The 12,923-nt window shown below is 65.6% G+C and overlaps 2 protein-coding genes across 5 annotated transcripts; one reads left to right on the top strand and one right to left on the bottom strand.

The window, feature by feature from the left end:
• Nucleotides 1-221: 221 nt before the first annotated feature.
• On the top strand, nt 222-7,730 carry TCIRG1 (T cell immune regulator 1, ATPase H+ transporting V0 subunit a3). Of its 4 annotated transcripts, none has more exons than XM_064453014.1 (20): nt 222-274; nt 1,104-1,303; nt 2,718-2,796; nt 2,894-3,123; nt 3,216-3,310; nt 3,665-3,791; nt 3,874-3,956; nt 4,099-4,192; nt 4,273-4,485; nt 4,600-4,750; nt 4,829-4,968; nt 5,491-5,648; nt 5,723-5,813; nt 5,889-6,007; nt 6,191-6,404; nt 6,575-6,691; nt 6,778-6,888; nt 6,979-7,099; nt 7,189-7,360; nt 7,445-7,730. In XM_064453014.1, exons 2-20 carry the CDS (start codon nt 1,187-1,189, stop codon nt 7,524-7,526), a joined length of 2,514 nt encoding a protein of 837 aa, XP_064309084.1. In that variant the 5' UTR covers nt 222-274; nt 1,104-1,186; the 3' UTR covers nt 7,527-7,730. The 4 variants fall into 4 exon arrangements, with proteins under 4 accessions (XP_064309084.1, XP_064309083.1, XP_064309085.1 ...); XM_064453013.1 differs by having other exon boundaries at nt 225-274; nt 1,130-1,303; XM_064453015.1 differs by lacking the exon at nt 222-274 and adding an exon at nt 304-318 and having other exon boundaries at nt 1,130-1,303.
• Nucleotides 7,731-7,803: 73 nt separating this feature from the next.
• Nucleotides 7,804-11,008, bottom strand: TBX10 (T-box transcription factor 10). The gene is given in 7 exon segments (XM_064453278.1): nt 7,804-8,030; nt 8,174-8,321; nt 8,391-8,546; nt 8,641-8,812; nt 8,890-8,991; nt 9,065-9,248; nt 9,526-11,008. Coding segments are annotated over 7 exon segments (1,044 nt in total). The 5' UTR covers nt 9,581-11,008.
• Nucleotides 11,009-12,923: the final 1,915 nt, after the last annotated feature.

The following is a 12,923-nucleotide window of genomic DNA, read 5'->3' as shown; positions in this document are numbered from 1 at the left end:
GCTTCCCGGGGCAGCTGGGGAGCGGGTTCCTGGCCGTCCTGGCTGGGGGTTTCCCGGCTCCAAGGGGGATGTGGGGGGGTGGTTGTTCCAATTCCCTGCTCCCCGGGGATGCTCCCCGGGGTCCCGGCCTGCCCGCGGGTGCGCCCCCGGCTCGGTGCGGCCGGGGAACGGGGGATGCCCCGGTCGGCGGGGCCGGGCGGGCCGGTCCCTCCCCGCGGCCGGGCCCTTCCTGGGGAAGAGGAAGTGCCGGGCCCGGCCGGCTCCGCGCTCCCGGGTAGGGGCGGGCGGCTCCGCGCCGCCGGGCGGCAGCACCCACGGGCGGGGTGCCCCGGCTGGGGTGGGGGGTGGGGGGGTCCGGGACAGCCTGTCCTGCACCCCCGGGTGGGGTGTCCCGAGTGGGGTGGGGGGGTGTCCCGGGCAGCCTGTCCTGCACCCCCGGCCGGGCAGCACCCACGGGCGGGGTGTCCCGGGTGGGGTGTGGGGGGTCCGGGGCAGCCTGTCCTGCACCCCCAGCCGGGCACCCCCGGCGGGGGTGTCCCGGGCAGCTTGCGCTGCAGCACCCACGGCGGGGGATGTTCCGGGTGGGGTGTCCGGGACAACCTATACTGCACCTCTGGCAGGACAGCACCCACGGATAAGGTGTCGCGGGTGGGGTGGGGGGGTGTCACGGGGCAGCCTGTCCTGCAGCACCCATGGGGGGGGATCCCGGGTGGTGTGGGGGGGGGGGGTCTGGCGCAGACTCCTGCACCTCCGGCCGGGTAGTACCCACGGGTGGGGTGTCCCGGGTGGGGTGGGGGGGGTCCTGGTGCAGCCTGCCCCGCATCCCCGCCGGGCCCGGGGTGGGGGGGGAGCCCGGTGCCCGGTGGGGTGATGGGGGATGCGGTGGCCCTGACTCAGATGCAGCTGAGCGGGGTGTTTTTTGGGGGTGGGGTGATGGGGGAATGGAAAGTATTTTGCAAGCCGGGTGCTGGGAGAAGCCGCGTGTGACCGGGGCGGGTCACTTCCCGCTGGCCACGGCTGCGGGGACACCCCGGCTCTGCCACCGCAGCCCCCCAGGACCCCCGGGGTGCCCCACATTCCTGACCCCCTTCCTTCCCCCCCAGCCTCACCCCATCCCTCTGCCCCGTAGGCGGGTGCCCTCGTGCCTCTGCGCCCCAGGGTTGAAGCGGGGTGCCGGGGGGGCACCATGGGGTCCCTGTTCCGCAGCGAGGAGGTCTGCCTGGCCCAGCTCTTCCTCCAGTCCGCCTCGGCCTACAGCTGCGTCAGCGAGCTGGGGGAGCGGGGGCTGCTCGAGTTCAGGGACGTACGTGGCGGCCGGGGGGTGGCATGGGGTGCCCGGGGGGCAGGGCGTTGGTCTGGGTGGGTTTGGGTGCTCTGGGTGTAGGGGATTTGTGGTGGGTGGTTTGGGGTGCCATGGGTGCAGGGAGTTTGGTCTGGGTGGGTTTGGGGTATCCTGGATGCAGTGGGTGGGAGCAGGTTGTTTGGGGAGGGTGGGTTTGGGTGCCCTGGGTGTAGGGGGTTTGTGGTGGGTGGTTTGGGGTGCCATGGGTGCAGGGAGTTTGGTCTGGGTGGGTTTGGGGTATCCTGGATGCAGTGGGTGGGAGCAGGTTGTTTGGGGAGGGTGGGTTTGGGTGCCCTGGGTGTAGGGGGTGGGTGCAGGTGGTTTGGGGTGCCGTGGCTGCAGAGGGGTTTGATCTGGGTAGGTTTGGGGTACCCTGGGTGCAGGGGGTTTGGTCTGGGTGGGTTTGGGTGCCCTTAGTGCAGGGAGTTTGGGGTGGGTGGTTAGGGGTGCCCTGTGTGCAGGGAGGTTGGCCTGAGTGGAATGGGGTGTCCTGGGTGTAGGGGGTTTGGGGTGGGTCGTTTAGGATGCTATGGGTGCAGGGGAGTTGGTCTGGGTGGGTGTGGGTGCTGTGGGTACAGGGGTTGGATGCAGTGGGGTTGGGGTGCAGGTGGTTTGGGGTGCAATGGGTGCAGGGGGGTTGAGGTGTGTGCTTTGGGTGTCCTGGGTGCAGGGAGGTTGGTCTGGGCAGGTTTGGGTGCTGTGGGTGCAGGAGGGTTGGGGTGGGTGGTTTGGGGTGTCATGGGTGTGGGGAACTGGGATTGGGTGGCTTGGGGTGCTGTGGGCACAGGGAATGGGTGCAGGTGGGTTTAGGGTGGGTGGTTTGGTGTACAGTGGGTGCAAGGGGTAGATGCAGATGGCTTGGGGTGCTGTGGGTGCAGGGGACTAGGTGCAGGTGGGTTTGGGGTGCAGTGGGTGCAGGGGGGTTGGTCTGGGTGGGTTTGGGTGCTCTGGGTGCAGGGGTTTGGGGTGACATGGGTGCAGGGGGTGCATGCAAGTGGTGTGGGGTGCCACAGGTTTGGTGTGGGTGATTTGGGATGCTGTGGGTGCTGTGGGTTTGGGGTGGTGGGTTTGGGGTGCAGGGGGTGGATGTGGGTTGCTTGGGTGCATGGGACGGGGTGCAGGTGGGTTTTGGATGTGGTGGGTGCAGGGAATGGGTGCAGCGGGGTTGGGGTGGGTGGCTTGGGGTGCAAGGGATTGTGTGCGGGTGATTTGGGGTGCCATGGGTGCAAGGGACTGGGTTTGGGTGGTTTGGGGTGCTCTGGGTGCAGGAGATGGGTGCAGGTGCCTTGGGGTCCCCTGTGTATGGGGGTCGTGGCACAATGCTTGACCCCCCCCAACTGGGGCTGTGCCGTGACTGTGCCCCCCACCCTGGCAGCTGAACCCCAAGGTGAGCGCCTTCCAGCGGCGCTTCGTGGGCGAGGTGCGGCGCTGCGAGGAGATGGAGAAGACCTTCAGTGAGTGCTGGGGGGATGCGGGGCTGACTCGGGGGGCTGCGCTGCTCGGGGGGTACCACCCCCCCCGGCCCCCCACATCTGACCGTGGCTCTCTTAGCCTTCCTGCAGCAGGAGCTGCGGGGTGCCGGGCGGGTGCTGGGGCCGTGCCCCGAAAACCCCCGGGCGCCGCTGGCGCGGGAGGCGCTGCGGGTGCAGGAGCAGTCGGAGCAGCTGGCGCAGGAGCTGCGGGAGGTCAGCTGCAACCGCGCTTCCCTGCGCGGGCGCCTGCGGGAGCTGCGCGAGTACCTCCACGTCCTGCGCGAGGGTCAGCGCTTCACCAGCCTGCCGGTGGGTCCGCGGAGGGGCCGGCCATCCCGGGAGCGCCGCCTTGCACCCCGCTTCCCCCCGCAACCTCACCTCTTTGCTCCCCATCGCCGCAGGCCCCCCTGGGCTCCCCGCCACGGTCCCGGGCGCTCTCTGAGCGTGAGCCCATCCTCGACCCCTCCCTGCACCAGCACCTCGACCGCAAGATCAAGTAAGAGCGACGGGCATGTGGGGCAGGGCTTGGAGAGGGCCCGTGGGCAGTGGCATGGTCGTGGGGCACAGGCACGACTGTAGGATAAGGGTTAGAGATGGGCCATGGGGCAGGAATAGTGGGTAAGGGTATAGGGTATAGGGTAAGGGTTGGAGATGAGCCATAGGGCTCATGGGGCTCATATGGCATGGCCGTGGGGCAGGAATAGGGGGGTAAGGGTTGGAGATGAGCCGTGGGGCGGTGGCGTGGCCATGGACATAGCCGTGGGATGAGGTCTGGGGAGGAGCCGTGGGGCAGGGGCAGCAGCAGAGCCACGCTGGTCCCAGCGCCCTCGCCGTGTCCCCCCTCCCGCAGCTTCGTGGCTGGTGTCATTCACCCGTGGCGGGTGAGCGCCTTCGAGCGGCTGCTGTGGCGCGCCTGCCGCGGCTACCTGGTGGCCAGCTTCGTGGAGATGCCCGAGCCCATGGAGGACCCGGCCACGGTGAGGGGGGCAGCGGGGTGGGGGCTGGCAGGGAAGAGGGGCTGGGACAGCTGGGAATGACGGGGAGCTCTGTTGTCCCCAGGGCGAAAGCATCACTTGGGTCATCTTCCTCATCTCCTACTGGGGCGAGCAGATCGGGCAGAAGATCCGCAAGATCTCGGACTGGTGAGCCAGTGGCCCTGCGCCATGTCTCCGGCTACACAGAGGTTTATTTAGCAAGACCCGCTCCGGACCCCTCCATGGGGACGGGCTGGGCCACCCTGGGGAGCCCTGGCACCCCTCGACGCAGCAGGTCTGTCTGTCCCAGCTTCCACTGCCACGTGTACCCCTACCCGGAGAGCGAGGCCAGCCGGGCGGACACCATGAGCGGGCTGCACAGCCAGATCCAGGACCTCAGCGTGGTGAGCTGGGCACCATAGCGGGGACCGGGGGGGCCACGCTGGGACCCCCCCCGTCCCTGACCCGCGCCGGTCACCCACAGGTGCTGGAGGAGACGGAGCAGTACCTGGCGCAGGTGCTGGACAAGGTGGTGCTGGCGCTGCCCACCTGGCGGGTGCAGGTGCAGAAGATGAAGGCCATCTACCTCATCCTCAACCAGTGCAGCTTTGATGTCACCGAGAAGTGCCTCATCGCCGAGGTCTGGTGCCCCGTGCGGGACCTCACCCAAGTGCAGGACGCCCTGCGCCAGGGATCGGTGCGTTGCTTGGTGCCCCCACGTCCTCGTACCAGAGGTCACTCGGTGTCCCTGTGTCCTGCCACGGCGGGGCGGGTGCCGGGCACGGGGGTGCCATGGGTGCTTTCCCCGCAGTACAAGAGTGGCTCGAGCGTGGAGTGCTTCGTGCAGCGCATCCCCACCTCGGAGAGCCCCCCTACCCTTATCCGCACCAACAAGTTCACCGCCGGCTTCCAGAGCATTGTGGACGCCTACGGGGTGGCCAGCTACCAGGAGGTGAACCCCGGTAAGGGTCCCCCAGCCCCCTGCCACGGCTGGCCCTGGAGTGGGGGTCCTGTGTGACATGGTTCCTGTGCTCCCACAGCGCCCTACGCCATCATCACCTTCCCCTTCATCTTCGCCATCATGTTTGGGGACGTGGGGCATGGGCTGCTCATGTTCCTCTTTGCTCTCTGGATGGTGCTTTATGAGAACAGCCCCAGCCTGCAGCAGGCCAGCAATGAGGTGAGGGGGACGTGGCTGGGGACCAGGCTTGGAGGCGTGGGACGTGGCTGGGGCCATGGGATGGGCTTGGAGGTGTGGGATGGGCTTGGGGCCATGGGATGGGCTTGGAGGTGCGGGATGGGGTTGGGGCCATGGGATGGGCTTGGAGGTGTGGGATGGGGTTGGGGCCATGGGATGGGCTTGGAGGTGTGGGATGGGGTCGGGGCCATGGGATGGGCTTGGAGGTGCGGGATGGGGTTGGGGCCATGGGATGGGCTTGGAGGTGTGGGATGGGGTCGGGGCCATGGGATGGGCTTGGAGGTGTGGGATGGGGTTGGAGCCATGGGATGGGCTTGGAGGTGTGGGATGGGGTTGGGGCCATGGGATGGGCTTGGAGGTGTGGGATGGGGTTGGAGCCATGGGATGGGTTTGGTGGTACAGGATGGGGCTGGGGGTGTGGGACAGGGACAGTGCAGGTCAGGGTTGGTGGTGTGGGGCAAGGGAGGTGGTGTGGGATGTGGGAGCCATCTTTGCCTCCACCAGATCTGGCAGACGTTCTTTGAGGGGCGCTACCTCATCCTGCTCATGGGGGCCTTCTCCATCTACACCGGCTTCATCTACAACGAGTGCTTCAGCAAAGCCACTGTCATCTTTCCCTCTGCCTGGAGCGTGGCCACCATGGCCAACCACTCCTCCTGGAGGTGGGACTCCCAACCCCCCTGGGACCCCCCCCCCGGACCCTGCCTGTGCTGACACCCCCTCGCTCTGCCCACAGCTCTGACTACCTCGCCACCCACCCGTCCCTCACCCTGGACCCCAATGTCACAGGCGTCTTCCAAGGGCCCTATCCTTTTGGGATCGACCCAGTGAGTGTCCCATGGGGAAGAGGATGGGGTGGGACCCTCAGGGTGGCCCAGTCTCACCCACCTTGTCCATTACAGATCTGGAGCTTGGCCACCAACCATCTCAACTTCCTCAACTCCTTCAAGATGAAGATGTCTGTGGTGCTGGGCATTGTGCACATGGGCTTCGGCGTCTTGCTGGGGATCTTCAACCACGTGTGAGTCCCCGTGGCTGCGCCCATGGGCTCTGGCCACCCGCGGTCATGCTAAGGGGACCGGAGCTGGACTCACCCTGATGGGGTGGGTGAGTGGGGTCCTGTACCCCTACCTCTGGGTGGGAGCCCCGGACACGGGAGGGTGTGCCGTGCTAGGCTGAGCGTGGCTGATGTCCCCCTGCCCAGGCATTTCCAGCAGCGGCACCGGCTGGTGCTGGAGTTCCTGCCCGAGATGGTTTTCCTCCTGGCGCTCTTCGGCTACCTCGTCTTCCTTATATTCTACAAGTGGGTCAAGTTCAGCGCTGCCGACTCCATGGTGGCCCCCAGCATCCTCATCCACTTCATCGACATGTTCCTCTTCACTTCCAGCGCCACCAACCTCCCGCTCTACCAGGGGCAGGTAGCACCCCGCTGAGATCGGGGGGGAGGCACCCGCCTGGGGAGCAGTGGGGAGCCCTGCGGGGGCCGGTGCAGTGGGGATGGGGTTCCTCCCGCATCACGAGTGGGGCCGTTCTCAGCTCGGGTACCCGGTGCCGGAGGGGACCCTGAAACGGTGCCCCTGTGCTGCAGGTGCCGGTCCAGATGGTGCTGGTGGTGCTGGCGCTGGCGTCGGTGCCTGTCCTGCTCCTGGGGACGCCGCTCTACCTGTGCTGCCGGCGGCGCACGCTGAGGAGGGGCTGCCCTGCCGTAAGGCTGGGGTCACGGCGGCGGGTGGGGGGGGGCTCAGCTGGGGGGTGCAGGTGGGTCTCACCGCCGGTGCCGTCCCCGTGCAGCCGGTGGCCGCGGGGGAGCAGGAGCCGCTGCTGGAGGGACAGGAGGCCGGCAACTCCGTCAACGCCACCAAGGAGGACGTGGAGAGTGGGGGGCACAGGCCCGACGCCGAGGTGAGGGGCACTGGCCCGGCAGGCTCAGGCGGTGGGGTGAGGCTGGCCGTGCCCCCCCGCTGACATCCCGTGTCCCCTCCGTCCCTGCAGCACTTGGACTTTGCTGAGATCTTCATGCACCAGGCGATCCACACCATCGAGTACTGCCTGGGCTGCATCTCCAACACCGCGTCCTACCTGCGGCTCTGGGCGCTCAGCCTGGCCCATGCCCGTGAGTCCCCCCCGTCCCCCCGCATCCCCCCCAAGGCCAGGCAGAGCCTCACCCCCTCCGCCTGTCCCTGTGTCCCCCCCCCCACCCAGAGCTGTCGGAGGTCCTGTGGACCATGGTGATGCGCAACGGCTTCGTGCGGCTGAGCTACGTGGGCGGCGTGGTGCTGGTGCCCGTCTTCGCCGCCTTCGCCGTGCTGACCGTGGCCATCCTGCTGGTGATGGAGGGGCTCTCTGCCTTCCTCCACGCCCTGCGCCTGCACTGGTGAGCCCCGCACAGGGGGTGCCGGTGGGAGGGGGTGACCGGCCCCCCCCAGTGCCGCCTCTCACCGGCCTCTCTCCTCGGCAGGGTGGAGTTTCAGAATAAGTTTTACGTGGGCGCCGGGTACAAGCTGTGCCCCTTCGCCTTCGCGCCTGATACCTGGGAGTAGCTGCGCCACGTGGATGCTGGGGGGGCTTGGAGTGTCGGCTGGACCCAGTCCCCCACCCTGCTGCGGGGAGCTCGGCTCGGGGGTGCCGGGGGGCAGGGTTCCCCCCCAAGCCCCCGGGGCTGGGGAGCAGCGGGGTTGTGGCTGCAGCATCCTCCCCATCCCCTGCTCAGCAGCAAATAAAGCCATCCCCGTGGCTTGTCCCCAGCTCTGTGTCTCTGTCCCCTCTGCCGCGGGCTGGGTAAGGGGTCCTGGGGGGTGGAGGGTGGCCCCCGCCTCATCACTGCTGCCCGTAGCTGAAGGCGGGGGCCGCGGCCGTGCGGTAGGTGCTGAGCGGGGGGAAGGCGGGCAGGGGGTAGGGCAGGGTGCGGGGCTTGGCCCCCACATAGACACTGGTGGGGCAGGCGAGGGGCTGGAAAGGGGGTGCGGGCAGCTCGGGGAAGCTGGGGGGAGCGGCTGGTTGTGGGGGCATGTTGGCGGCCAGTGTCCCATGGCTGTGGGGAGCCCCTGGCGGGGGGAGACACAGCAGCAGGGGGTCAGCACCCCCCCCAGCCCCCCTACCTTTCTCCTGCTTCTCAGGGCGGGAGGGCAGTGTGGTGGCCCGAGCGCGGGGCATCGCACCCAGCAGGGACCCTGCCGGCACCCCACACCTGCAAGGGAGATGGGAGGCTCAGGGGGGGCAGCACGTAGCCCCTCATCATGGTGTCGGGGTGGTGTCAGGGGGCCTTACCACGGCTCGGGGTCTCCATCCCGAAAGCCCTTGGCGAAGGGGTTGCTGGCGATCTTCAGCTGGGTGATCTGCGGAGGGGAGCGGGGTCAGGGGATCCCTGGGGGGGCACGCCACTGTCCCCCCACCCTGGGGCTCACCCGGTGGTTCTGGTAAGCTGTCACCGCCATGAACTGGGTCTCGGGGAAGCTGAAGGACTTGAAGTTCTGGTGGGCGAAGCGCTCGCTGTCCCGTCGTGGGTCCACGAAGACCACGTGGAAGCGGGGCTGGTAGCGGTGCATGGAGTTAAGGATGATCTGGGGGGAAGAGGGGAGGTGGGCAGGATCCCCCCGGGGCAGGGGTACCTTGTGTCATCCCCCCTCATCGCCCACACTGGGGCTGGGTGCTCACGTGGCCGTTGTCATCCAGGAGGTTGTTGGTCAGCTTGAGCTTGTCGAAGGAGACGATCTGCCGCATCCACTGGGCCCCCTTGGCCGGGGAGTCGGGGTGGAAGTGGACGCGGCCGGGGGCTGCCGGGTCGGCCCGTCCTGCCGCCAGCCAGGAGGAGCTGTGGAAGGCGTATCTGTGGGGCAGGGAGGGGGTCAGCACCGCCAGGATCTGGGCCCCCCAACCACAACATCCCCACCACCCCGTCCCTACCTGTACCGCTTGTCATCCAGTGGGATGAAGTCCATGAGCAGGACATAGTCCGCCAGCGGGTCCAGCCCCGACAGCTTCACCTGGAAGGTGGGGAACATCCTCCTGCGGGGAGGGGGTGTGGGAAGGGGGTGTCCCCCACTCCGGCAGCCCCCCCCCGCCCCACTGCGGTATCTACCTGCCCGCCTTGGTGACGATCATCTCGGTGCCCAGGCGGTTGAACTCCTCCCAGAGGCTGCCCATCTCCAGCCGTGCCGTGGCGTGGCACACGCGCCGGTTCTTGCCGCCGGCCCCCGGCCCCTCACCTACCCAGCCAGGGCCAGCGCCGCAGGGGGGCCCCTCGCCCAGCCCCCCCAGGAAGGCTGTGGAGGGGTGAGAGGGTGTTGGGGGGGGGGGCTGATCCTGCACCCCAGATGTGGGAGCAGACCCAGTGCGCCGCCAGCCATCCCATCGCATCCTCCCTCTGCGGAGGTGTCGGGAGGATCAGGGTGGTCCTGGCCCTCACCAAAGTAGGGCTTTGCTCCCCCCCCCATCACAGCCCCACTCTCTTGTGGGGCCAGGGGATGCATTGCACCCCAAAACCACCACGGGACCCGACCGCTGGGTATGGGGGAGCGTTGCTGGGGAGAGGGGTGTTACCTGCCATGGGTACAGCGGGTGGGCAGGAGGTGTCTGTGGCTCCGTTCCCTGGCATGGAGGCAGCGGGGACCCCAACGAAGCCCCCTCCCAGCGCAGCGCCAGCTCTGGACTCTCTCCCGCAGCCTGCCAGGGGTTTTATGCCCCAGCTTGGGGGTGGAGACGCAGGGGCTGGAGCAGCTAGAGTGGTCCTTGGGGGCTGGAGCACGGCCCCCTTCCCCGACCTGCCTTCACGCCTTGACGCAATGATGATGGACGGGAGGCGAGCGGTGACCCTGGGACCACTGGGACCACCACCAGCACCCAGCTGGATCTTGGGGTACACTGGGCTGGGAGGGACAGCTCTGTTGGGGTCTCCTTGTCCCCTTCATGTCACACGTCTGTCTGGGGGCAGATGGGGGCTCCTCCAACCCTCTCCCCCGGGCAAAGCCCCTCTCGGCGTGCGGCAGCCGCCCGTGCACCGGCAGCTCGGCCGACAGCCTGCCGTCAACACCCAATATTAAAAAGCACAGCGAGGCGTTGAGGCATCCGCAACGTGACGGCTGCTTGTGCGAAGCCTCTGCAGCTCCGGGAGCAGGGGAATAGTGCTCCCCCTTCCCCTGTACCCATCCCAAATGCTGGTACTGTCTCTGCACTGGTACCCGGGACCCCCAGTCCCGCCCCAGGGCTGAGACCCCTGCACCCTGTGGCTCCCATCGCGACGCTCGATACTGGCCTGACAGCGGGAGATGGATGAGGGCAAGCCGGCGCTGCAGGGGCGAGGGGTGTGTGTGGGGAGGTGACTGACACAGGGGCGGGGGGGGAAAGGCAGAGGGGCTACTCTGGAGCCCCCCACCCGCCTCCGAACCGCAACAGGCCACGGCCACCACCTCACTGCGCACCATGGGAGTGTATTTGGGCGGGATGAGGGATGCTGGGGTTCTGGGCATGGGTTTGGAGGGAACAGGGGCCGTCCTCCCAGGGATGCTGATGGCTTTCTGTCCCCAGTGGTACTCCAGTGATGGTGGCATTGGGCAAGGGCTGAAATCCCTCCCTGCCGTGCACGGAGCCAGCTGTTTTCTCCAGATTGGAACTCAGGCTTCACTTCTGCTTTAGGGTTGGTGCTTAAATCCTTCCCGTGGCCACCATAACAGAGAGGAAACCCTCTGGCCCCTGTACGCTGCAGAGTGGCCAAGGGAGGCTGTGTGGGCAGTGCTGGGTTTTGGGACCGGGACTGATGCAATCCGGGGAGGGACCATCTCCCCAAGCCCCCTGCATCCGTCGCATCCCTGCACGTGTCCCATGCCCCGCGGCGCTGGCTTGGCCCCATCCATCTCCTGCTGTCAGCCGGGCTGTGGCCGCAGGGCCGGTATTGAGCAGGGAGATGAGGAGGTGTGAGAGGCAGCGCTGACAGCGGGAAGGAGGATGGAGGGACTCAGCCCCAGGCTGGACCAGACCTGTCAGGGCTCATCACAGCATCGCACCATGTTCTGCAGCTGATTTTTCTGCTGGAGAGAAAAGGAAAGGCAAGGATGTGACCCTGGAAGGGTTTTAAACCCCAAATGCTGCCCAGAGCATGTGGGTTTGCTCCCAGAGATGCACCATCAGGGAAGGGCAGCCTCTGGCTCCAAGTTTGTAAAACACCAATTCGCGGCATCTGAGGTGATGCCAAACCCAACCCCACTTTGTACCGTTTCTCCTTGCCATGACACAGCCTGGATCTGGCTGAACGCTGGGGCAAAGCTGGGTGACATTTACTTTCTGTTTGTGTTTGGCTCTGGGAGGTTTCAGCCTGCCACCCCACTAGCTGCTCGGCAAAGGGTGTGGGTCAGGGCTTTCTGCATTCCTGCTGTGCAAAATATATCATCCAACCTTATCCCACAGTGGTTTCTGCTGCCCTTGGCACTCACCTTTGCTGGGTGTGAAAAGGGTGTAGAAAGAGGCTCACCACATCTCCTGTTGGGCTTAGGAACCTCCACCAGAGCCACTGGAGACAGAGCCAACCCGAGCAATTTCCTTCATCCCTTCAGAAGGGCCCTTTTCTCCACTTGCTGCCCCCTTCAGTCTTTTATGCTCCTTATCTGATCCTTCCCATCCCCTTCCTTCCAGTTTTGGGCACCTCTCCCTCAGCCTCTCACTTGCCCTTTTGGCTGGTGCATTTCCAGCCTGATGGGTGGAAGAAGGTAAATGTCATCACCAAGACGGAGGGCACAAGGACTGCGGGTTGCCTCGGTCCCCTGCAGGATTAAGAAGCAAATCCCGCCAAAAGCCCTCTCCAAGCAGAGGAAGGACAGGAGGGTGACCGTGAGTACCCAACATGGATGCACCAAGGTAAGTCATGCTTGACCAACCTGAGTGCCTTGGGTGATGAGCTGTGTGGGTGAAAAGGAGAGCAGTGGATGGCATTTACCTCAACTTTAGCAAGGTCGCCACAATCTTCTATGAGCTCCTCGCAGCCAGACTTGTGAGCTATGGTTTGCAAACAAGGAATTTAAGATAGATTTAAGATGGGTAGAAAGGTGGTTCATCGTCCATGGTGCCTGGGACTGCTGATGGACCCTCTTACCAGCCCTGGCTCAGCCCCTGCGGGACTGCGCCCTTCAACAAGGTCCCCCTCAGCTCCCTGGCATGATAATGTCAAACATGGCACTTGTGGAGCTGCTCCTGTCTCAGAAATGTTCAAAAAGTGAACGTGAAAATGGGGCTTTGCTCTGTGGTTTGAAGAGAGTCCAAAGCCCTGTTGTTTGCTCAAGCTGAGATCGTCTCCTCTGGGCACACGTCTCCAAACTAAGAAGTGCAAAGAGAAGATAATGATGTGCTTTGGGCTTTGTCGCTCTCCTGGGGCTCAAAGAGGTCCTCAGTCCCCAAATCCCCAAATTATGTGAAACAGTAAGGGTGTTTGCTGACAGTGGTTCACCTTCAAGCTCTCCTGCAGAGCTTCAGGCACACGCGTCTTCACTTCCATCTCCAAGAGCATCAGGCGGGAAGCAGAGATAATGCTGAGATCTAAGTGAGGATCGTCGCCTTTCAGCCCAAGCTGGAGCTCCTGTACCAGACTCACGAGCAAGGCCAGCGCGTGCGGAGCCTCCCATCTCCCGTAGTTTTCTCTTGCAAAAAAGAAACAGCTCCTATCTTCATCTCATGCCCTACCTGCATGGCCCTGGGCTTCAGGTCTTCACGATACTCTGGACTTCCCACCACCAGGGAGCTGCTGGCTGTCCTGTGTGCTCACCACACCGCTGCCGAGAAGGGAGGTCTGGAGATCACGCTCAGGAGGCCCCCCCCCTCCCCACTGACCACAGACGGCTCCTGCATGAGGACCCGAAGCTCTCCTGTAAAGAACATTTAGGGAGCTTACTGTTGCTGAGATGAGGCAGGGCCAAAAGGTTATCTTTTTTGCCCAAAAAATATTTTCAAGGAGA

This window comes from Phalacrocorax carbo, chromosome 5 (genome assembly GCF_963921805.1).
Source record: "Phalacrocorax carbo chromosome 5, bPhaCar2.1, whole genome shotgun sequence".
Lineage (NCBI taxonomy): Eukaryota > Metazoa > Chordata > Aves > Suliformes > Phalacrocoracidae > Phalacrocorax > Phalacrocorax carbo.
The sequence above is the reverse complement of the archived record's forward strand: the minus strand, read 5'-3'. Positions and strand labels throughout refer to the sequence as shown.